The following is a 24,393-nucleotide window of genomic DNA, read 5'->3' on the forward strand; positions in this document are numbered from 1 at the left end:
ATAAGCACTGAATAATACTAATCACTGCTAATTGTTGTGGCTCTGCGGGACATTCTCTAAGCCAGGGAGTGTTCTCGGACCCTCTCCCCATGGAGGCTCACACTGAAATTCAATGGCGGTCATGGAGTTCTGCAGTGTCAAACAGCTATTTGGTGGTTACACTAGTCTAACTTCTCATATACGCATGAGATTTAGAGTTGAAAAGAACTTTAGAACTTTAGAATCACTGCCTAAGACCCTTCTTTGAGGCCCAGAGGAGTTAAGTGAAGAGTTAAGACCAGAGTCTCCTGGGCAGTAAATGGTAGAGATGGGACCCCCAATCCAGGGTTCTTTCCACTACAACACACTTTCTGTGACAGGGCTTTTTAAATTTCTTCCACTCCCGACTTGTTGGCATTGAATGGTGTGACAGCACGTGCAGTGCAAAGTGCGCATGCTGTGTATTCAGAACCAAGGCTGCAGTGAAGTTGCCGCGATGCAATACGGGCAAGCGCTGCCAGAAACATCTTGGATTCACTACACATTTGGTTTTCAATTAATTTTTTGTCATTGCTCGTTCTTTTACTGCTGCCCCATATGGGGTCGCAACCCACAGTTTAAGAAGCACTGCTCTGTGACATAGGTCCCCTCTACCAGCCACCTCTCCCTCTATCTCTTCCAGATCTTAAGATCAGCCACCACAAAAAGGGGGAGACAAAGAATGAGATTGTTTGGAGTGGAACAAGGTGGAGAGTGGAGGAAGCAGGGACCATCCATTACTTACAGGATGAAAAATATCAAAAACTCCTGACTACAAGCAGATTAGTTTTCTTGTTGTGGCCCAAACAGAGAGAGGACAGTCTTCTCCCCAGATGATGTTTCCCTTTCCTACTGACAAGCATTTTGGTAGTGAGATCAGGGACGTAAAGGGGAGCTCCATCTTCTGTTCATCACTGCCGCTGCACTCACAGTGAAGGAGGTGGCAAGTTAAAAGTGCTTGTAACGTCTGCCAGAAATGGATCCAAAGAGCAGAGGGTGAAAGCAAGAAGGGATCTTAAAGATTATCTAGTCTAGTAACTTCCTCAAGGCAACACTGAAAGCTGGGATCTGAACACAGGTGCATGCTTTTAACTGCATCATGGAAAGGGGAGGATTAATAATAGCAGTAATAGCATTTATATAGCACTTTACCAATCTTATCTCATTTTACCCTCACAGCAATCCTGGGTGGTAAGTGCTATTACTATCTTCATTTTACAGATGAGGAAACTGAGTCAGGCAGAAGTTAAGTGGCTTGCTCAGGGTTACACTGCTAATACATGTCTGAGGCTGGATTTGAACTCAGGTCTTCCTGACTGCAAGTCCAGAGCTCCATCCACTGTGCCACCAAGCTGCCCTCTAGCTTTGTGAATAGCCGCACAGGAGGTCATTTATGAATAAAGGAAAGGTGACACATGGAGTCTACATTTCAAGTAAAAACATCAAAGAAGTCTCCGTGATCCACTAAACATTTGAAATGCTTTTCTTATCCCAGGTTCCTTTGGTCCCTTTTTAACTTTAAGCCATGTAACCACGGACAAACTGATAAACCTCTCTGAGCTTCAGTTTCCTCATCTGTAAAATGGGGATATCACCCTTTCCCACCTACCTCACAAGGCTATTATGAACCCTGAATGAGATAATACATGTAGAAAGTGCTTTGTAAACCACAGAATATCATACAAAAAATAGAGTGCAACTGAAGGCTTAATTTAACAAGTGCCAGAAATGGACCCTAAGAGCAGAGATTCAGACCAAAGGCAGACCACAGCTTTCTTGTTATGGCCCAAATACATCCAGGGAGGTACAAAGAAAAAGTTTTCAAAAAATGATTCCTGCCTTCAAGAACAAGAGCAGGAGATGTTTGGGGATTATACATGGAAGGGGCTAGACAATCATTGCTATAACTGTTTGGGTCTATGGATCAAAAAACTCCAAAGAATCCTATTACCAAAAGACCCCCTTCTGCCTTTTTACATTTGCCACTTGGGCGGGGGGAATCAAAATTAAAAGGATTAGGATCCTGCTTTGGATCAAATACCAATGAGAAGAGAAAGAAAGAGTGAAAATGAGTGAAATGAGAAAAATGACAGTGAAAACGAGACAAGCTGAAAAATGTAAAGAGGGGCAGAAAAAGGATAAAAAGAGATAGGCAGGGGAAATCCATGGAGGTAAGGTTCTAGAAGGGATGGGGGTGTGCATTGGGGGAAGGGAATGGGGAAAAAGAAATGAAGGCTGGGGACTGCCCTTCTCTCCATAGTGCCTGATCGCACACAGCACCTCCCTCTCTCTTCCCTTTCCTACTGACAAGTATTTTGGTAGTGACATAAAAGGGAGTTCTATCTTATGATGTGAACATGAGGAGGCAGCTAGGTGGCAGGCTAGGTGGGCCTGGAGTCAGGAAGACCTGAGTTCAAATTCAGCCACAGGATGTCTTGTCTATCGGTATCTGAGGCAGGATTTAAACTCAGATCATCCTGAGTGCCCTATCTACTGGACTTTTGTTGTTTAGTCATTTCCAGTCCTGTCCAATTCTTGGGGTTTTCTTAGCAAAGATATTGGAGTAGTTGGCCATTTCCTTCTCCAGCTCATTTTACAGATGAGGAAATTGAGGCAAACATGGTTAAGTGACTTGCCCAAGGTCACACAGTTAGTAAGTGTCTGTGAACTCAGGAAGATGAGTCTTTCTATCTTCTCCTCTACGGACTGGGCTACCAGATCTAATAATAATGTCAGGAAGGCTAAAGACTCAGAATAAATAAAGACTTGAAGAAGATGTCAAAGAAAACAAAAAAGAGCTATGATGAGGTCAAGAAAAAAAAGGAAGGAATAGGACAGATGCTTGGAGCAGATAATACAATGGTTTTTTTGTCTGTTTGTTTTTGGAGGCAATTGGGGTTAGATGACTTGCCCAGGGTCTGAACTCAGGTCCTCCTGACTTCAGCATGGGTATGCTATCCTTTGCACCACCTCACTGCCCCAGATACAAAGATGTTAATGGCAGATGGGAGAGCAGGCAAAACAAGCAACCCCCACAATTTAACAAACTCCTTAAGTACCTACTATGCCCAGAGCACAGTGCTAGGTCCTAGAGAAAACAGGAAGTGCCAATGAAACACAAGCCTTGCCCGTATGGAGCTCATAGGTTAGAAGAGGATATAATAGCACTAACAACTCTAAATCAGGGTTCATAACTTTTTTTGAATCAGAGACCCTTTTGCCAGGCTGGTAAAGCCTGCAAAATCCTTCTTTTGAATCACGTTTTTAAATATATAAAATAGAACGCAGAGGATTCCAAAGGAAACCAATCATATTAAAATAGTTATTTAAAAAAATTTTTATAAACAAGTTCACAGATCCCAGGTAAAGAACCTCTGCCCTAAATGACACAAAATAAGCACATATTCCAAAAATGATAGCAAAAAATGTTAATTACCTTCATTTATAATGATTTTACTCTGGTGTGATAAAGCCATTCAATGTTTTAACAACAAAGAAATTAAAGACAGGTACAATGGAAAGCGTGGTACATTTGGAATCAGAGGATTTGGGTTCAAATCTTGCCTCTGCTGCTACTTACCTATATGATCTTGGGCAAGTTTCTTCACTCCCTCTCTAAGGTCCTCAATTCCTGCCAGGGCCATCTCAGTCATCCTGATCTATATCTGGCCACTGGACCCAAATGGCTCTGGAGGAGAAAGCGAGGCTGGTGACTTTGCACAGCCCTGCCTCGCTTAAATCCAATTCAATTGCAAGTCATGTCATCATCTTCCTGATGTCATGGTCCTCCTCCAGAACGAAGGACAAGCCACACAACAGTGCCTGCCACTGTAAAATGAATGGGTCACATCAGGTGACCTCAAGGTTCCCTTTCATCTCCAAATCTCTTCTTCTTCTTCTTCTTCTTGTTCAGTCATGTCCAACTGCCTTCATGGCTATTGGGACAAATTGTTTTCACCCACCCACTCTGCCTAGGGGGAAAGTCTTCACATGCTTGGGGTAGACACCCCCCACCTCACCAGTGAGTCTAAGGCCTGCCAGTTACCAAACTTTAGCCAGTCATATGCATTTTAAAGGTAACACCTGGTATGATGTCTACTTGATGTAGTAGATACAGCACTGTACTTGGCATCAAGAAGTCCTGAGTTCAAAACCGACCTCAGTCTTAGGATATCACCTAACCTCTGTATGCCTCAGTTTCCTCATCTGCAAAAAGAGGATAATAATAACATCTACCTCCTAGGGTTGCTGTGAGGATAAAAAGAGATAATATTTATAAAGTGCTCAGCAAAATTTAAAGTGTTATATAAATACTATGATATTGGACTGAACACAGTTTTATTTACTTTGTTTTGATTAAACATTTTTCAATTATCAATAAATCTCAAAGAACTTCAAAGAAAAAATTAGTCCCAACCAACCCCTGTTTATTCAGGAGAGTGCCTACTGTAAAAATTCTAGCATCACTGAAAGAGGTGAGCCAGGGTGGGAGAGGTCAAATATTTCAAGAATTACATGCCTGAAAACAAATCTCTGTTATTAATTCTCTCATTCTACAAACAATTCTCCCCGTTAAGTTTCTTCCATCCTTCAGTGAAAGGCAATGGGATGAGTTATACCAGGAGGTTATGCATTCCTTAATACTGGAAGTCTTTGATCCAAGCCGAATGGCCACCTGTTGGAGGTGTGGGGGTCATGATTCATACCTTGGGAAAGGTTGCATACTGACAGTCTATGATTTCCTGACTCTGTGTTATTTACTGACCTTCCCTTTTCAACAACATGGAAATCTTGATTTGTTTTTGCATGAGAGAGAAAGATAAGGATATGGTAGGAAAGGTGGGTCAAGAGAAAATCTTTGACAATCACAACCTACTACCCTGATTCATAGCAGGCCTACACATAACCTTCCCAACATGGATATCTAGCTGGAATGGCATAACCCCTTTTGTGTCATGAACCCCTTTGGTGATCTGGTGAAGCCTAAGGAACAAATGAAAACAATAAAATACATAGCATTTAAAGTCAACCAATTCTATTGAAATATAGTTATCAAATTATTTGACTGAACAAGTTTGTAGACCTAAGGTCTTAAGAATTTCTGGGCAGAGTAATAAATACTACTTAGGTCAGCTCCACTACTAGAAGCAAAGAAGAAACATTTGATGGAGCAGAGGACACTTCTGTGAATAAAAGTTTGAATTTCTGCTATTCCTACTATGATCATCAAATGACAAGTTCTGAAATGTAAACTTGCTAAGAGGAAAAATTCTGATATTCAAAATAATCCTGGATTTGTTTTCTTATTTAAAACAGTCTCCTAAACTGCCCCTCATATGAAAGTATCTAGGTAAATTTTAACTATCCCAGGGCTCTTGCAATCTTATGTAAAAAAAAAAAATACACACACACGTACAACCTTATATAAATATATGTATATATGTGCACACATATGTTTATATCTATCTATGCTATATGATCAGTGACTGGATATGATATTTTAAATGGTCCCAGAAGTCATATTGGAGAAGCACAGAAATAGAAAAGCATTGCCATTACTGTAGGAAAGGTAATGTGAAAGCACTTTGACCTATAAGTAGATGATTGTTTGTTCATCCTTCATACTTGAAGAGGACCGATGTTGGTCACGATGCAGTGTGTTTGGCTGTGGCTAATCAGACCACAGGTTGGGCACAAACAATCCATTTGAATGTTTGGGATGGAGATGTCTCTAAATTTGTGCAGCTCATGTTTCCTTTAAGCTACTGTGATTCCGCTTTCTTTAATACTGCGTCTTCTCTAATACAGCCACACCAGGCTGGGCATATTCTGGGCAGTCGTGCCAGACTCTCCCATGTCTCACAATTGACTCCAAAGTTCTTCAGAGAGACCTTGAGAGTGTTCTTGTATTGCTTCTTCCAACCTGAATGTGAGTGCTTGCCTCGTATGAGCTCTCTATAAAATAGTCTTTCAGGCAAATGTACATCTGACATTCAAACAACGTGGCCAGCCCACTGGAGTTGCACTCTGAAGGAGAGTTTGGATTCTCAGCAGTTCATCTTGAGAAAGGACCTCAGTGTCCAGTACCTTACCTTACCAGGTGATCTTCAGTCTTCCTAAGACCATTCAAACAGAAGCGATTCCGTTTCCTGGCACGGTGCTGGTACATGGTCCAGGTTTCACAGGCGTACAACAATGAGGTCAGCACAATGGCCCTGTAGACCTTTAGTTTGGTAGTCAGCCCAATGCCCCTTCTTTCCCACACTTCCTTTTAGAGCCTCTCAAACACTGAGCTAGCTCTGGCAATGTGTGCATTAACCTCATTACCTATGTGGACGTCCTTGGAAAGTATACTGCCAAGGCCAGTGAACTTATCCACAGCATTCAGAACTTCTCCATTTGCTGTAATTTGTCAACTTACATAGAGCAACAAGGAGGACAAGGGACAGAGAGCTGGATCCGGAGTCTTCCTGATGGACAAATCTCCCAGAGTTCAAATCTGGCCACAAACTAGGTGTATGACTCAGAGCCAGTCACTTAATCTTTGCCTGTCTCGGTTTCCCCAGCTATATGGGGATAATTATAGCAGCCACCTTCCAAGGTTGTTGTGAGGTTAAAATGAAATATTTATGAAGTGCTTTGCAAAACTTAAAGCCCCATATAAATGCTGGCTATTATTATTATTATTATTAATATTTCATCATCATACTCTATCTGAAGCTTATAGCAGATAATCTTAAACTTAAGATATCAGCTGAGCAACACAGGCGACAGGACCAGTGTTTCCCTGACAAACTCTTTCCTCCCATATACAACACTGGGAGGCTTTACCTAATGCAGGGGTGGGGAACCTGCAGCCTCAAGGTCACATGTGGCCCTCTGGGTCCTCAGGTGCGGACTGCCCTTCCCCACTAAAAGAAGACAAGTCAGCCCCCAGGGGTCTGAATGGCCTCAGTTCTGCTGTCCCAACATGCCATCCCCTCAACCCACCACCACCAGCATCAGCCAACATGGAGCAGGCCCAGGACAAAGCTTCCCCTGACACCCAGTTGGCCCTGGCTTCCTTGACATAGTTCCTAGTCATCTAGAAGCGTAAAAACTTTCTTTCTGACTGAATAATTTGTGCAGGGTAGAATCCCAACTGCAGAATTCACTGACCACTACTACCCATCCTTTCTATTGCACTTTGGGGATTTACTTCCAGAAAAGCAAATTTGCCAAGATAAGAAAACAACCATTCTCACTGTGAAAACTCCAGGTACTCACTTTGAAACTTTCACAGAATCATCTGCCCATCCTCCTTGTCGTCGGGCTGGCTTTGGTGGGGCACCCTGCAAAGAGGAAAGAAGGAGCTAAAACAACATATTCATGCATAAGGCTTGACTCTAACAGTAATTTGTTTGTCTGTGGTCAACAGAACCAAAATAATTCTTCAGGATGGAGAATTTATTAATTAATCCAAAAACTGGAGTATCAAGATTCTCATTCTCCTTCAAACTCTGCTTTTGTTAAAAGTTCACAGAGAAATGCTTTCATGAACTATACTTGGCTCACTAAAACCTGTGCTGATTATTTAGGCAGGAAATAATAAGTTGAAATGTAGCAGTTGGGAAACCCAGTCTGAAGACTTCGGAACATAAGAACTAAAAATATTTGGTGATTATGAACAACACCTAATTGAACAGGGAAATAAAGTAGTAAAAGTACCAACACAGGGGCAGAAAAGCAGCCTCATCTTTTTTTTTTTTTTGGTTTAATAAGCAAGGTAAAACATTAATAGTGAGTTAATAAAACATTAATAATAAATTAAATACTAAAGATAGTAAAAGTAAATTTATAGTAAAAACATTAGTTTTGTTTTCTGAGAAATTTAAATATTCATCACTGTTTTCACTAAGTTTTAGAAATGTCAGTAACACTAATGTATTGAAATGTTAGGATCACTGAAATTTCCTGTGAATTACTCGAAACTTATTCTCTAACTTTAAAAAAAAAGTCTTATTAATGAAAGCAAAAGCTTTAAATCTAGGATTTAAAGGATCGCTTCCCAGTAACCCTCAAATTTACCTCTCACCAAACAATGAAAACAAAAACAAGTTAAGCAAACCCATCTGGTTGGGCTGAAAAGACTAAGTAACGTCACCATTTTTGGTTTGCTCTTCCTTAACAAAGAGGAATTGAATTTTCATAGAAGCCACCTGGAACCAATCATAGACACCTTTTTATTCGATCTAAATTCCATTGTCTTCACTTACATTATTGTAATCATTCGGCATCTTTTTCTCCTGGTTATGTTTTGTGCATTAGTTCACATCAGTCTTGCCATGTTTCTCCGAATTCCTCATGTTTGTCATTCATTAGATTGTAAACTCCTTGAAAGCAGACAATGTCCTTTGCCTCTTTTTATAATCCCCAGAGCTAAGCACAGTGCCTGGCATGCAGTAGGTATTTCATAAGTGTTAACTGATTATGTTCACAATACTTTATTATATTCAATATGTTATACTGAATATACATTATATTATATTGAATACATATCAACATATTATATTGATTATCATTAACATCAATATATCATATTGATATTATACTGAACATATATCAATCTATTATATTATATTTGTTTAGTTATCCTGTCCAATTAATGGGCACATACTTTGTTTCCAACTTTGTCCTACTACAAAAAGTGTTTCTATAAATATTCTGGAACATATGGCACCTTTTATCATGAACCTCTTTGGGTTAAAGGTCCGTTAATGGGATCAATGGTGCAAAGAGTACTAACAGTTAGTGGCCTTTTTGTGTGTGTATAACTCCAAACTTGTTTCCATAGCAGCAGTTCTAATTCAAGGCTTCAGCAACAGTTCTCTGTATCGGTCTATCTGTCACCCTGTAGTTCTTACTGACTATTTCCTTCTTTCACTATCTTTGCTAATGTGATAGGTTTGAGGTGATACCTCAGAGTTGTAATTTGGATTTCTCTTCTTATTTGTGATTAGGAGCATTTTCTACACTGCTGTTGATATTTTGAATTTATTCTCTTGGACACTGTTTATATCCTTTGATTTGACTGCTGAACTTTGGGGGAAGGTTTTTACTTTATATGCTTGTGTTGATTCCCTATAGATTATGGGACATTAGGTTTTGGTTTCTTCTTATTATTTCTCATGAGACGGTTGATGCAAATATTCTCCCTAAAACATAGTTTCACTTTTTAACCTATTCTATAACTTTTCTCTGAGAATTATTTTTCAAGGTGTCAAAACATCTTTTATACTTTCCATGGAAGGCAATGTGGAACAGTGGAAAGAGTGTTGAAACAGGAATTAAATTTAAGTCCTGGCTCAGTCACTTTACCTGTCTAATCTGGGAAAAGTCTTCTGAGCTCCAGCCTCCTTATCTGTATAATGGAAATGATACAATTTGGGAATTGTGAAGACCCAGTCAGGTCCTGGTGGAAGTCATGGCAGTACACTATAAAGGAGGCCAACGAGGACATTAGTCTCCTTCTCTAGAGATGGAAACCCATAAGCCACATCAAGAACATGCTAAAATGCCGCACTGAATCTTTCTGCAAAGGCTGCCATGGATGATTCTGTCAACTCTCAAGTAAGAAGCTCTGAACTACCTCAATTCTAGCCTGGTGCAGTGGAAAGAACACTAGATGGGGGAATCAGGAGACCTGGGTTCAAATCTCAGCTCTGCCACTAATCACTTGTGTGACTTTGGGCAAACCACTTAATTTCTCTGGGCCCCAGGTACCCATATCTATAAAATGAGATGTTTTTTAAATCTTGTGGCAATCCAAAGAATTATACATACTGAAGTCAAGCTATCTTTTGTCTCTTAGAAACACCAAAGAAAGATCAATATTTGTCAAATGGATGAAGATGAAAACATGAGAAAGAGAGTGACAAAAAATGGCTGGGGGGGAGTGGAGCCAAGATGGCAGAGTAAAAGCAGAGACTTGCTTGAGCTCTCCCCCAAACTCCTCCAAAGACCTGTAAAAATGGCTCTAAACAAATTCTAGAGCAGCAGAACCCACAAAAACACAAAGTGAAACAAATTTCCAGCCCAAGACCACCTGGATGGTTGATTGGAAAGGTCTATCGCACTGGGCTGGGAGAGAGAGGATTATACTGGGAGAAGGAGAAAGGGAGAGGTAGAATAGGGTAAATTATCTCACTTACAACAGACAAGAAAAGGCTTTTACAGTTGGAGGTGAAGTGGGGGGAAGGTAAGAGGGAATGCGTGAATCTTATTCTCATTGGATTTGGCTTAAGGAAGGCATGACATACACACTCAATTGGGTAGGGAAAACTATCTTACCCTATAGGAAAATAGGGGGGAAGAGGATAAGGGGGGAAGGGGGATGATAGAGGCAAGGGCAGATTGGGGGTAATCTGATAATCAGAAGTAAACACTTCTGAGGAGGGACAGAGTCAAAAGAGAGAACAGAATAAACATGGGGCTAGATAGGATGAAGGGAAATATAGTTAGTTTTCCACAGCATGACTACTATGGAAGTATTTTGCATGACTACATAAGTACAACCTGTATCAAATTGCTTGCCTTCTCAATGAGGATGAGTGGGGAGGGAGGAAGGGAGAAAATCTGGAACCCAAAGTTTTAAAAACAAATGTTAAAAAAATTGTTTTCATATGCAACTGGGAAATAAGATATACAGGTAATGGGGTACAGAAATCTATCCTGCCCTACAGGAAAATAGAAGAGGAAGGGGAAAAGAGAAGCGGGGAGGAGATAGAAGGGAGGGCAGATTAGGGGAAAGGGTATTTCAGAATGCATGCTGTCTTGGGGTTGGGGGAGGGATGAGATGGGGAGAAAATTTGGAACTCAAAATCTTGTGGAAGTGAATGTTGAAAACTAAAAATAAATAAATTAATGAATCTTTTAAAAAATGGTTGGAAGTTGAAAAAGAAGCATTTAGGCTTAGCATTTAAAAAAAAAAAAGAGTTCCAAAATTTTAGGATTTAGACTCAATGACTTCTGAGCATCCTGCCAACCACAAAATCTATAAAATTTTATGAATCTAAGTCCATCTGTTGTTCCTAGCCAGCCTGAAAAGGGGAGAATCAATCAGCATTGATCATGTGTACCCTAGAGAACACCTATACTGAACTCAGTACAGTGATAGGCACTGAGAAGGATAAAGAAAAAGAAATGGAACCTAATCTCAAGGAGTTTACAATTTAGATGGGAAAACAAGATTTGCACATATGAAATAATTAGCCAACAAAACAAGGCAGCATATGAACAAAAACCAGAACTAGTAACAATGGGCAGAAGTTGCAAAGATAAATTTAGGCTTGATGTAAGGAAAAATTCCTTAACAACTGAAACTATCAATAGTGGAATGAGCTGCCTTGAAAGGCATTTCGTAGAATTTCGTATTGGAAGGAATCTTAGAAATTGCAAAGTCTGACCCCGTCATTTTACGGACCAGCCATGTGAGGCTCAGAGTAGTGGTTCCCTCTCATTGAAGGTCTTTGAGCAAAGGCTAGAAGACCGGTTGTCAGGGATGCTGATGAGGTCATTCTTGGTCTGGTATGAGTTGGAAAAGACTCTGAGATCCCTTTGAGATTCTGTGATTGTCTAAACTAAATGGGATACTATGTGGTACAGACCATTATTAAGTACATGGGAAGGAAACAAGCATTTATTAAACACCTACCATGTGCCTGACACTGTGCTAAACATTTTATAAATATTATCTCATTTGTAGAGAGCTGATGGACTCAAATAGCAAACAGATATTTTTTCCCATTTCTTTCCCCTTTATTATTTCCCTGTATTTATTTCCCTTTATTTTTTCCCTTTATTTTTCTTGCTTTTTTTCCTGGAACATAGCTAGGCTAATATGTTTTGTATGACTTCATGTGTATAATGTGTATCATATTTCTAGCCTTCTCAATGGGTGGGGAAGGGCTGGGAGAAGGAGAGAATTTGGAACTGAAAATAAAAATAAAATTTAAAAAATAAATTTAAAAAATATTATCTCATTTGATCTTCATAGCAACCTTGGGAGGCAGATGCTATTATTACCACCATTGGTGGTATAAAACTGAAGAAGATGGAGATTAAGTGACATACTCAGAATCACACAGCTAAAAGTATCCAGGAATTACATTTGAACTCAAGTCTTCAGGACCTGAGTTCAAATCTGACCTCATATAAGCTGTGTGACCCTAGGCGAGTCACTTAATCTTGTTTGCCTCAGTTTCCTCAGTTGTACAATGAGCTGGAGAAGGAAATGGCAAACCACTCTAGTATCTTTGCCAAGAAAACGCCAAATGGGTTCACCAAGAAACAGAACTGAAAATATTGAACAATAATAACTCCAGGGACCCAGGCCACTTAGCTGATTCTAGGCATTCAAGGAATGAAAAATGCTTCTAAGCGTTCAAAACTGAGATAAGATTCCAGTAAGGGTGAAAAGGTTAGGAAAAGCTTAATGGAGGAAGCAGGACTTGAAACCTGCCCAGACAAAGCCAAAGTATCACCTTCTACATAAAGCCTTTCCTCATCCCCTTAGGGCTACTGCCCCCCCTTCCAAACTACCTGGTATTTAACTATTTCATATCTATTTTAGGGTCTTTATAGGGTCATATGTTATGTGTATGTTATATGTTCTTATTGTCTCCCTAATTAGAATGTAATCTCACTCTAGTAGAGATTGTTTCATTTCTCCTATCTGTACCCCCAGCAGCATCTTGCACATAGTAGTAGGGGCTTAATAAATCCTTATTAGTTGATTTGTGACAGATTTGAGTCTTACAGACAGGACAAAATATATGAGTAGAAATAATTAATACAAAATAAATCAACCTGCTTCTGAAATACAGGGTAATAATCCCGAGAAACAAAATGGGAAAACAACTTCCAAATTTGGCAGGCTATTCCCCAGGTAACATTACCCAGGCTCATTAAAAAAGGATTCTTAAGAGGTACATCACTGAAACAGACAGAAATAGGAAGGGGGTGGTGGCAGCCCTCAGGCAGTGCATCCCTCATGTTCTTTCTTGAAAGCCAGAGTCATGACTATGAGTGTGGGAAATGAACACTGCCTGCCAGGGGCTGCTGCCTGATGGAAGGAGGGGGCAAGACCCCGCATAGCTCCATACGAGAAGCAAAAATATTCATTCTCCAAAAATAAACAGGGAGCAGGAATGATTGGGAGTAAAGAGATGGAAACACATGACTGGAGGCTACAGTCCCAAAATACCAGGTCTCTTCAAACAAGATCGTGTGAGAGGCAGAGAGAAGGAAATTCAGGAAAGGGAATCTTTATATGGTCTCATCCGAATGGGCCGGGATTCAACTATCTGGAATCACCATGTCATACAGAGTTCTTCAGGGGACAGAGGTTTTTCTGATCTTTATATGGTTCCCCCAGATTCTTAAAATGCCAAGACAGAAAAGATGTTGTGGTGCCAAAAAAGGAGTCTTTTTGAGTTTGGAAACTTCTAGAAAAACACTATGATATCTACCAGCCAATGAATGAGTTTCCATTTCCACCCCTGGTATTCCTATGGCCTTTGTGCAGCCTGGTTCAAATCCACAAATTCCCAACATAGATGGTTAATTAAATAAGACCCACACCAAGCCTGGTAACCAACCCCAATGGCTCTTTAGGGAAGATGCTATACATTGCTAAACATTAACCACTAAGGGGAAATATGATCCTTCATCACTCCTTCCAGGAAGGGAATATTCCTGGTAGGGAAAGCTCAGGACCCTGAAACCCAAGAGCCTTGAGAATAGCAGTATCCTCCAAACCAATGGACCTACTTCCAGCCCAGTCCCCACAGCCATCCTTGAGGGAAGAAATCATTGTGGAGTGGGCGTCCGCCTTCATCATTCCCACCAGCAACAACTGCTGACCAAATTCCCACCAACGATCAGATAGGCACATGAGCCCTGGGAGTGCCCAAAAACCATAGCTTCTTCCAACCCAGTCCTCATAGCCATCATCCAGAAAAGCATCTCCTGTGCAGCAGGGGTCAGCCATCCCCACCAACAACCACACACAGGGCAGGCAAGACAACATCTCTAAAGCAGCAGGGCTCCCACAGGGAGAGACAGGATGTCTCTCACACGTGCTAGGCGAGTCGCCATCACTGCCACGTTGCCCTCAGATCCTGGGGGCAGCCGAGGACCCTGACCCCAAGAGCCTGGAGAATATTTACACTAAATGATGATATTAAAGTAGAGGAATAGTCATCTGCTTTGCCTCTGCACCCTAACGACCATGGGACTTTTCCATCTGACCTGCAGCTGAAACCTTCCATACGTATCTTCTCTCTACCACCACCCCCCAAGCTTGGAATTAAGTGCCCCGAAAATATGGCCTGTCTTATTTTTCTACTTGTAACCTTAGTAGTGCTTTGCACATAGTAAATACTTCATAAATGTTTTATTCACTTATTCATTCCAGGAGTATGAAAGGCCAAGAAGAAACACGTTCAGATACTGTGGAAGGAAAATATTTCTTAAATTCAATTCAACTCAATTCAACAAACTTGTTTTTTATTTTACATAAACAAGTCCTTTTTATTTACCCCTTTCTCAAAATGTATACAGAAAGCAAAGTTACCATGTAATTAGCTCTTCACTTCTGCCAAGTGTTATTTTTTCCTAGAAATTTTTCAAGAAGTTTATGAGTCTTTAACATTAGATTTCCACATTCATCATCTTCATCAGCATCCATTATTTTTCTTCTGTTGAACTTAACAGTTATTTTCTTTTCTGTTTGCTGGCTTACTTTTTCAAGAATTTCTATCAATCCCCCAAAGGAAAACTCCTAGGAACATTGTAGCCAAATTCCAGAGTACCCAGGTCAAGGAGAAAATATTACAAGCTGCCAGAAGGAAACAATTCAAGCACTGCAGAAACACAATCAGGATAACACAAGATTTAGCAGCTTCTACACTAAAGGACCACAGGGCATGGAATATAATATTCTGGAGGGCAAAGGAGATAGGATTACAACCAAGAATCACCTACCCAGCAAAACTGAGTATAACCCTTCAGGGGAAACAATGGTCATTCAGTGAAATAGAGGACTTTCAAGCATTCCTGATGAAAAGACCAGAGCTGAATAGAAAATCTGACTTTCAAATACAGGACTCAAGTGGAACATGAAGAGGTAAACAGGAAAGAGAAATCATAAGAGACTTACTAAGATTGAACTGTTTACATTCCTGCATGGAAAGATGATATTTATAACTCATGAGACCTTTGTCAGTATTAGGGTAGTTGGAGGAAAAAAATTATATGTATGTATATATAGATAGACAGATAGAGGGCACAGGGTGAGTTGAAGATTAAGGGGTCATATCTGGAGGATAAAATTAAGGGATGAGAGAGGATGATACTCGGAGAAGAAAGGGAGAGGTAGAATGGGGTAAACTATCTCACAAAAAACAAAACAGAAAAGAAAAGTCTCTTACAGTGGAGGGGAAACGGGGGAAGGTGAGAGGGAATGAGTGAATCTTATTCTCATAGGCTCTATGGCTTAAGGAGGGAATAACAAACACATTCAATTGGGTATGGAAATCTGTCTTACCCTACAGGAAAATAGGGGGAGAAGGGGACAAGAGAGCAGGGGATGATAGAGAGGAGGGCAGATTGGGAAAGGGGTAATCAGAAGGAAATACTTCTGAGGAGGGACAGGGTCAAAAGAAAGAAAAGAACAAATTGGGGGGCAGGATAGGATTAAGGGAAATAGAGTTAGTTTTCCACAACATGTCTACTATGGAAGTGTTTTGCATAACTGCACATATACAACCTATATCGAGTTGTTTGCCTTTTCAATGAGTGTGGGTGGGGAGGGAGGAAGAGAGAAAATTTGAAACCTGAAGTTTTAAAAACATATGTTTAAAAAAATGCTTTCACATGCTACTGGGAAATAAGAAATACAGGAGATGGGGAATAGAAGTCTATCCTGCCCTACAGGAAAATAGAAGGGGAAGGGGATAAGAGATGGGGGGAGAGATAGAAGAGAGGACAGACTAGGGGAAGGGATATTCAGAATGCATGCCATCTTGGGGAAGGGGGAGGGGTGAGATGGGATGAAAATTTGGAACTCAAAAACTTGTGGAAGTGAATGTTGAAAACTAAAAATAAATAAATTTATATTTAAAAAAAAAAAGGAATTTCTATCAATCTTTGCTCTGATACCTTTCCACTCAGCTGCCCACATCTTGCCACCTGTATGAGGTAGTTCTCTACTGCTTTGGCTTTTTCTGGCTATACAAGTGCTAAATTACTTAACCCAGCCCGTGCTGACTGATCCAGAACTTGAGCCAGAATATTGGTCTCCAGAAGAGTCCCCGTGCTTTGCCTGCAGTTTGGCCAGCCTCTGCTTCCACAGGGCCTCCAGGTCTTCGTCTGCCATGGCAGGGCTAGCGGGCTGGAAGATGAGCTCACTAGACAGCACCAAGGACCAAAGTCCCTCGACTCCATGAGAGCTTTACTCTCAACAAACTTTTGCTAAGCAAGCATCTCCTTATATTCCAGGCACTGTGCTAGCCTCTGGGTGAGAGAGTGTGTGTGTGTGTGTACACCAATCCCTATTAGAACATAAGCTTCCTGAGGACAGGAGCTGTTTTTGCTTAGCACAGAGCTCTGCACATTTGTTGTTGCTGCTGTTCCGTCTTCAGTCATGTCTGACTCTTCATGGCCCCATTTGGGGTTTTCTTGGCAAAGGTACTAGAGTAATTTGCCAATTTCTTCTTCAGTTCATTTTACAAATGAGGAAACTGAGGCAAAGAAGGTTAAGTGACTTGCCCAGGGTTACACAACTAGTAAGTGTCTGAGGCCACATTTGAACTCAGGTGTTTCTGCCTCCAGCCCCAGCCAGCATTCTATCCAATGTGCTAGCTGCCCCTACTTCGCATATAGTAAAAGCTTAATAAATGCTTTATTCCCTTAACCATTCTAGGAATATGAAGGCCTACAAAGAAATCTGTTCAGCTATCACAGAAGGAAAATATTCAATTCAACAAGCTTCTACTAAGCAAGCATCTACTTATACACCAGGCACTGTGCTAGCCTCTGGGTCGGTTAAAAACAATAACAAAACAAACAATTCCCATTAGAATGTAAGCTTCTTGAGGACAGCAATGGTTTTAGCTTTTTCTATGTATCCCCAGAACTCAGCACGGTGCCCAGCACATAGTAAGTGCTTCATGAATATTTGCTGAGTGATTGATGAAAATTCCCTGCTCTCTGGGAGCTTACAGTCTGCAGACAGGACACTACCTAGACACAAATACAAGGTAACTGTAAAGGAAGAGAGCCCTAACTACTGAGGAGGATCAGGAAAATCTTGTTAGGAAGCTGTATCTGAGTTAAGCTTAGGAGACAAAGGTTAAGATGTGTATTCTGAGGAGGGTGTTGGGGCAGCCTGTGCCAAGGAACAAAACCAGAGGAGGAAGGATGAATTTGGGAAACAGAGACTGGTCCAGTTCGGCCCAAGGTAGAGCATGCAAAGAAGGGTAGCAAGAAGTCTGGAGAGGTAGATAGGAGCCAGGTTGTGAAATCAGCAATGAAAGCCAGGCTGAGGAGCTGGTGTTAGAGCCTAAAGGCAACAGGAGGACATTAAAGGTTTCCAAATAAGGGCGTTTACGGTATAAGTCTGGTTTGGGTTTTTTCCCAGTGCTTAGAACAATGCACGGCACAGCACAGGTGCTTAATAAATGTTTACTGACTGACTGATTTTAATTGTTTTAGGTGGTATCAAGCACAAGGCATTCAACCTGAATGTTGGCCAAACCTAATTAAAATAAAATTGGAAAATATTTAACAAAATATATAAAAATTATATGTACATATATGTGTGTGTGTGTGTGTGTGTGTGTGTGCGTGCACGCACGCACGTGTGCAGAGAAGCTAGGTGGCCCAGTGGACAGAGCTTTGGCCCTAGAGTTAGGAAGACTTGAGCTTAAAGAATCCAGCCTCAGACACTTAGAGCTGTGTGACCCTGGGCAAGTCATTTAACCCTGTTTGCCTCAGTTTTGCCATCAGTAAAATAAGCTGGGGAAAGAAACTGCAAACCACTCCAGTATGTTTGCCAAGAAAACACCAAATGCAGTCACAAAGAGTTGGACTGAAATGACTAAAAGAACAAAAAATAAAATTATAATAAAACACAGATAACATGACATTTTAAAACTAAGACAATATGCAACCAGCAGGGATTCTTACATATGGATTAGTCCTGCCAGCCCTCACCAACCCCTATCATCCACCCATCCCCACTCCCAGACTGTCTGAGTTTGACACAACTGGTGTGGAGGATGGATTAGAGAAGGGAAGAGAATGGAGATAGGCTGACCAGTAAGAAGGCTATTATAGTCAAAGGGGTAAACAATTGAGACCTGAAGTGCACAACTGGAGAGAGGAGACAGATGTGAGAAAACTGGCAATTGACTAGATTTGGAATATAAGGCATAGAGAAGGGGACAAGGATGACCCTGAGAGTCGCAAACCTGGCAACCACTTTTTGACCTTGATTCATAACAAGTTCGGGCCCTGGTTCAAATTCTTCCCCATGAAAACTCACTTCATCTCATAGAGAGAATACGTATTACGAATCTGGGTTTGTTTGTTTGTTTGTTTTTCATGGAGTTCGCGTTAATGGAAAGTGATGTACTGCCTCAGCTTGTTACTGAACTCTACATAAAATCATGCACTTTCAGCCAAAGTGGACATATGGAAACGGTCAATTTTGGACTACAGGGAAGAAACCCAGATCCCAGGGATCCTGAGGAACAAAAGGAAAGACTCGAATGCCAGAATGATAGTTGTTTGTGGTCACTGTCTGACTCAGAAACTGGCTCATTTTACATTTGTGATTCTAAGAAGCTGCCTCCCTCTTCACATGGGTACATGGATACAAGATCAGACTTACACATCTCAGATCAAGAGTAGACTGAGGATTGGGTTTGCTAATCCTTCTAGAGGTCTGCCACATTCCTCTCTGAATAGGTGGGTCTTACTACATACTCTTAAGAGTCAGAAAACATTCTTCAACCAAAATGTCTGCGTGATAGACCCCAGCTAAAAGTAGAAGCTAATGAAGTAAGTGCTGGTAAAGAAAAGTAACCCTCTCAATCTAATTTATCCTGACTTCCTGAGAACCAAAAGATGGTTTTACATATAAGTAAATGTGGATTTGGAGGCTAACACTATTAAGCAAAGAACACTACTAGAACTATGTGCTGTGAAGGAAACAACTGGACTGTGAGTTAGGAGGCTTGGATTCTAGGCTACCAATTTGCTATGTGACCTCTGGCAGGTCACTTGCCAGAGGGAATGGATTCAATCTCTAAATTCACATCTACATTTAAAATTTAATGATCATCTGAATTAGAAATATTTTCGGACCAAGGAACAGACATAAGGAGGGCAGTATGAATGAGGGTATAGTGCCTTGACATGATTTTGAGCTGGTGACATGGCGCTGGGAGCAGGGATTGGGAGGGGTGTGGGGAGGAAGGCCCTAGGAAGAAAATGAAAATAAGAAACCATGATGATTTGATTAAGGGTGGAGGAGCTACTGTACGCTACTTGACTAGAGAGGAGTCGGGCCAGAAGAGGTTTAAGAGCAGGGTGTAACCACTAAAAGGAATTTTTCCACTAGATCGGAGTGGAAATATATTAAGTTAAATTCATTTATTTAGGAATTAGAGAGACTAGGTCAGGAAGATCTCTTTAAGTCACAGACCTGGGAGTATTACTACTCATACATCACAAGTTTCTTGGGGATGAATCCTGGGCTGGACTGCACAAAACAGAAAGGACATTCCTTCTTCCTTGGGGGGATTTGCTGTTTTCTAGGCTAAGTGATAAAACCTTCTCAATAATACACAAGTGTAGTCCTACCCCTAATTTTTGCTTGCTCAGCAACTGAGAAAGTTGGAAGACAGGGATGTTTACCTAGACTATGAAAAGTGAAGCAATGCTGAGAGAAAACTGTAAAAAGCCTATGGATTGTGTTAAACTGAGTCAGAATGGATTCAATGAGTAAACTGTGCATCTGTAAGGCAGCTGGGTGGCTCAATAGATACAGCGCTACCTGGAATCAAGAAGACCTGAGTTTAAATCTTGACTTAGACACTTATTAGTTATGTGACCCTGGGCAAGTCACTTCTGGTGCCTCAGCTTCTTCAACTGCAAAATGGGGATAAAAACAGTACAGCACCTATCTCCCAGGCTTGTCGTGAGGATCAAAGGAGATAATATTTGTACTTAGCACAGTGCCTGGAACATAGTAGGTGCTTAATCTAAAAAAAAATTTTTTTAATTAAAAAAAAAAAGCTTGCTCCTCTATAAATCACTAACCTTTGTGGAGTGTTCTCTATTTCTTGGCATTCAAAATAGGTGATAAATTCATAGCTAAGTGAAGGGATGGGTACAGAAAACAAGTAAAAGTAATGAGACCAGACCGAATCCTTGAAGACCCCAGGGCAAAGCCACCAGCATCAGAACACTGAGGGCCCTTCTGTTGTAGGACCCTGGGCCCATTTCATCACACAGCTTCCTTGAAGATCCAAACTTTAAGGAAGGCTGGACCAGGTAGATAAAGGAATCCTGCTTCAATTACCCACTGCGAAAGGCGCACAGCACAGAGTGTACCAATGGCAACAATGCAGCTGTGATCATGCTTCCCCCAAATCAAAAGAATAACCCAGATGCCTGGACCAATGACTCATGCAATGGTGCTGCCAGCATTTTCTCTTAAAGAGATTAATCCAAAATTCCATCTCAATTTTGAAAATATTTCCTAAAATTAAGCCTGAACTTTCCTATTGTTTCATTACTCCCACTGGTACCCTTCAGGGCCATCTTGAATAAGTGCTCTTGCTTCCTGGATTCTATACCTTATAGATACTTACTCGTGGACAAATACCATATTTCTCCACATTCATTTCTATTCAGCCAAAATAAACATCCATTTAATCTTTCATCACAAATCAAATCCTCTGGGCCTTTCATCCTTGTTGTGGTTCTTTGAACTCTCTCCAGGTTGTCAACATGTCTCTAGCTCTCATGTGGTACAGTCGATGTGAGTTTCCTAGCACTCCAAGAAGAATCATCTCTTGCCACCTAGGCTATGATGCATAGTCTAGACTTGCTGCCTCAATCAAATCCAGAGAGGAGCAAGTTTTAAGTTGTAAGAGATGGGCAATGAAATATGTGGAAACCCTGGTGCTTTCAGACACCCAGTGCTTCACAGGTCATGACAATGGGCAAAAGCAGAAAACTAATGGGCACCATTAGCAAGAAACAGAACTGTAACGCTAAGTATTAGGTCTGTCCAGGAACAGCACGCCAGGCTCCAGTCACCAGCTGACTATTTCTACACCTTCACCTCAGGTCTATTGTGTATTCTCAGGTCAAATGTTGCTGCCCCAAGCCTGTTACTACTACGCAATCCACCCTTCATTCTGTGTGTTTGGAACACTACAGGAAGACATTGTAAGTGTTAGGCAATGGCCACTGCTGTAGACTTGACATTGTTGCAAGACTTTTCAGGGTCCTCGCTAGCCACTTCATAAATAGGCCAGCACAGGTTACAGACAAACAGGTACACTGAAGTTATTTATCCATTCAATAGTGTAGCACACCCCATGGACATGTGTGTCTCACAGTTGCAGAGATTTTATATATACAGAGAGAGAGAATATATATACACAACCATATACACATACTATACACATACACGTGCACATATATATACTATATGTATTTTTATATATACTATATACATGTATATATACTGTATATGTGTATATTTCATATATACAATATATATTTATGGGATTTAATGTGTGTGTGTGTGTGTGTGTGTGTGTGTGTGTGTGTGTGTGTACTTCTTGTCTCTCTCACTAAAATGTAAGAATAGGTGTGTATGTGTATACAAGTTTTCCTGACTCCAGGTCCAGCACTCTATCCACTGCTCAACCTAGCTGCCCCCTTGGCATGTAATAGGTACTTAATAAAATGCTTGCTGATTGATTGGCTATCCTTACCAGCTTCACTTTATCTGGGAATTTGACAAACATGCCACCTATGTCTTTATCAAGCCACTGACAAAGACATGTAATAGAACACAGCCAATGACAGAACCCTGGGCCCCATATGGCTTCCCTCCAGGTTGACATGGATCCATTAATCAAATACTCTTTGGGACTGGTCAATCAGCCACGGCCACTTCTCTCTAGATAAAATGAATTGTGACCTTGCACAGGACAAGGTATCTTGGACTTTACAGAGGACTGAAAGATCACCTAAAAAAGACAATACCATGCTGAACTAACGATGTCATCCCTGAGGCACGGTCTTCTATTTCTATTTGAAAGCTTCAAGTAAAGGTTCACGAGGCATCCCAATCCATTTTAGGACCGACCTAGCTGTTCTGATGTTTTTTATGTCAAAAGGAAATCTACTTCCCCATAACTTCCATCCTACACATGTTGTATACAGCACAGTTCAAACAGCCATCATGTCAATTATCTCCTTGTATTTGTTTCCTCATCTGAAAAGACAGATAGCAGCATCTGTTCTACTTGTCTCATATGGCTGTTGTAGATACGAGATGCTTCAGATAAGGCGACGCCCCTTCCAAATCTGAAACTCTAGAATGTGGGTGTCAAAACACACAACCTTCTATAAGCATGCTGTTACTGGTCCTGTACACACTATAACTGATGTAGAAATAAGAAAGATTTAGAACAACAAATGTACAATGACTACAACCAAGGGTGGGGAACCTGTGGCCTTCTAAGTCCTTGGGGGGGCCTTTTGACTGAGTCCAAGTTTCATCCTTTTATCCTTTTATTAAGGGGATGTGTTCTGTGAAGTTTGGATTCAGTCAGAGGGCTGTACTTGAGGACCTAGAGGGCCACATGTGGCCTTGAGGCCAAAGGTTCCCCACCTCTGGCTATGACTGTCAAAATAACAACAGATAAATGGGGAAAATAACTAGAAGAAAAAAAGCAAGATCCGAAGGGGACATGGAAGTAAACAAAGTACTTGTTAAAGTTAACACATTGTAAATAATATGAAGCTTGTGCTAATGTCTGGTATCATTTTAATTTTGTTTCTTTGAATTTTTTATTGATGGTTACTGGGTAATCGTGATACTAATCACAATAAGGACTTAAGATAGACCCACTGAATGAGCTTTGTCAGGGATATTTAATGAAAAAGAGAAATCATACCCATATGTCTTAATAGGAGACATGTTTCCCTTTAACTCAATCTTTTTTTCTTTCTCTCACTTTCACATTATTACAAGTTTTAAGAATAGATACTAGTCTTAAAAAATTACAAGATTTTTTTTTTACCCTAAATCATTGTCTTAGCCTCTGAATCTCAGAGCTGTAAAGAATTCTGTAAATCACAGGGTCCAATACCTTCAAAGGAGCATAGATCTAAAACTAGAGAGGTAATCTAAACCAAAGATGAGGCCCAGAGAGGTTAAGTGCTTTGCCCAAGGACATACAGATAGTAAACAGCACAAGTGGGATTCAAACTCAAGTCTAGTCACTGCACTAAGTTCCAAACTCTTTCCACTGTATCACAGGGCAAGTTTCACTCTCTTTTTATGCTATCACAAGTGACCTTGGACAAGGTCACAAAGCTAGCAAGCAAGAGCTGTCATAAGAACTCGGGTCTCCTGACTTCTATGTCAGCTCTCTTTCCTCTCATCTCATAGGTCATCCAAATCCCCAGATCTGCACAGGTGATCAAAAGTAACTCTAAGCCAGCAATCAGAAAATCTAGGTCTAAATTGCCTAAAAATAGGAAATATGTGTTGTTATCTCTCTTGTATTCATCCCCAGGACCCAGCACAACGCTCTACATACAGGCTACATTTGGTAAATGTTGTGATTGAATAGCTATGCTATGAGTAACCTTACTAAAATTACATAACTTCTCTGCTGAAGTCTATTTCCTCATTGGAAATAATGCTTGTCCCAACCGATTTTACTGGGATGTTGTAAGACTAAATGAAGTCAAACATGAAAATTATTTTAATTCTACTCGTTCATTTATTCTCACATTCAATACCCACTTTTAAGGGCTTATCATGTACAAATCGCCACACTAAGCACTAGGGAAGATACAAAGATATTTAAGATCTGGCCTTGGCCATCAGAGAACTTACAATCTAGCAAGAAGGAAATGACACATATTTGTCTATCTAATAACTTCAATAATACTTCCAAATAGCTGTGTTTTGATCATCCGCATTCCATTCACCAATGCATACTGCAAATCCTCCAGTGTCTCACGGGTTGCCATGGCCCAAAGAAATCATCATATTGGCCAACCTTTGAGTAA

At 40.7% G+C, this 24,393-nt stretch overlaps 1 protein-coding gene across 1 annotated transcript in view; it reads right to left on the reverse strand.

Annotated features, from left to right (window-relative positions):
* Positions 1 to 24,393, reverse strand: part of IFT43 (intraflagellar transport 43) — a 121,762-nt gene that overhangs the window by 69,518 nt on the left and 27,851 nt on the right. The window contains exon 3 of the mRNA XM_020986234.2: positions 7,285 to 7,349. Coding sequence (XP_020841893.1) covers positions 7,285 to 7,349 — 65 coding nt within the window. The remainder of the gene's footprint in view (positions 1 to 7,284; positions 7,350 to 24,393) is intronic.

This window comes from Phascolarctos cinereus, unplaced genomic scaffold (genome assembly GCF_003287225.1).
Source record: "Phascolarctos cinereus isolate Bilbo 61053 unplaced genomic scaffold, phaCin_HiC Scaffold_3;HRSCAF=262, whole genome shotgun sequence".
Classification (NCBI taxonomy): domain Eukaryota; kingdom Metazoa; phylum Chordata; class Mammalia; order Diprotodontia; family Phascolarctidae; genus Phascolarctos; species Phascolarctos cinereus.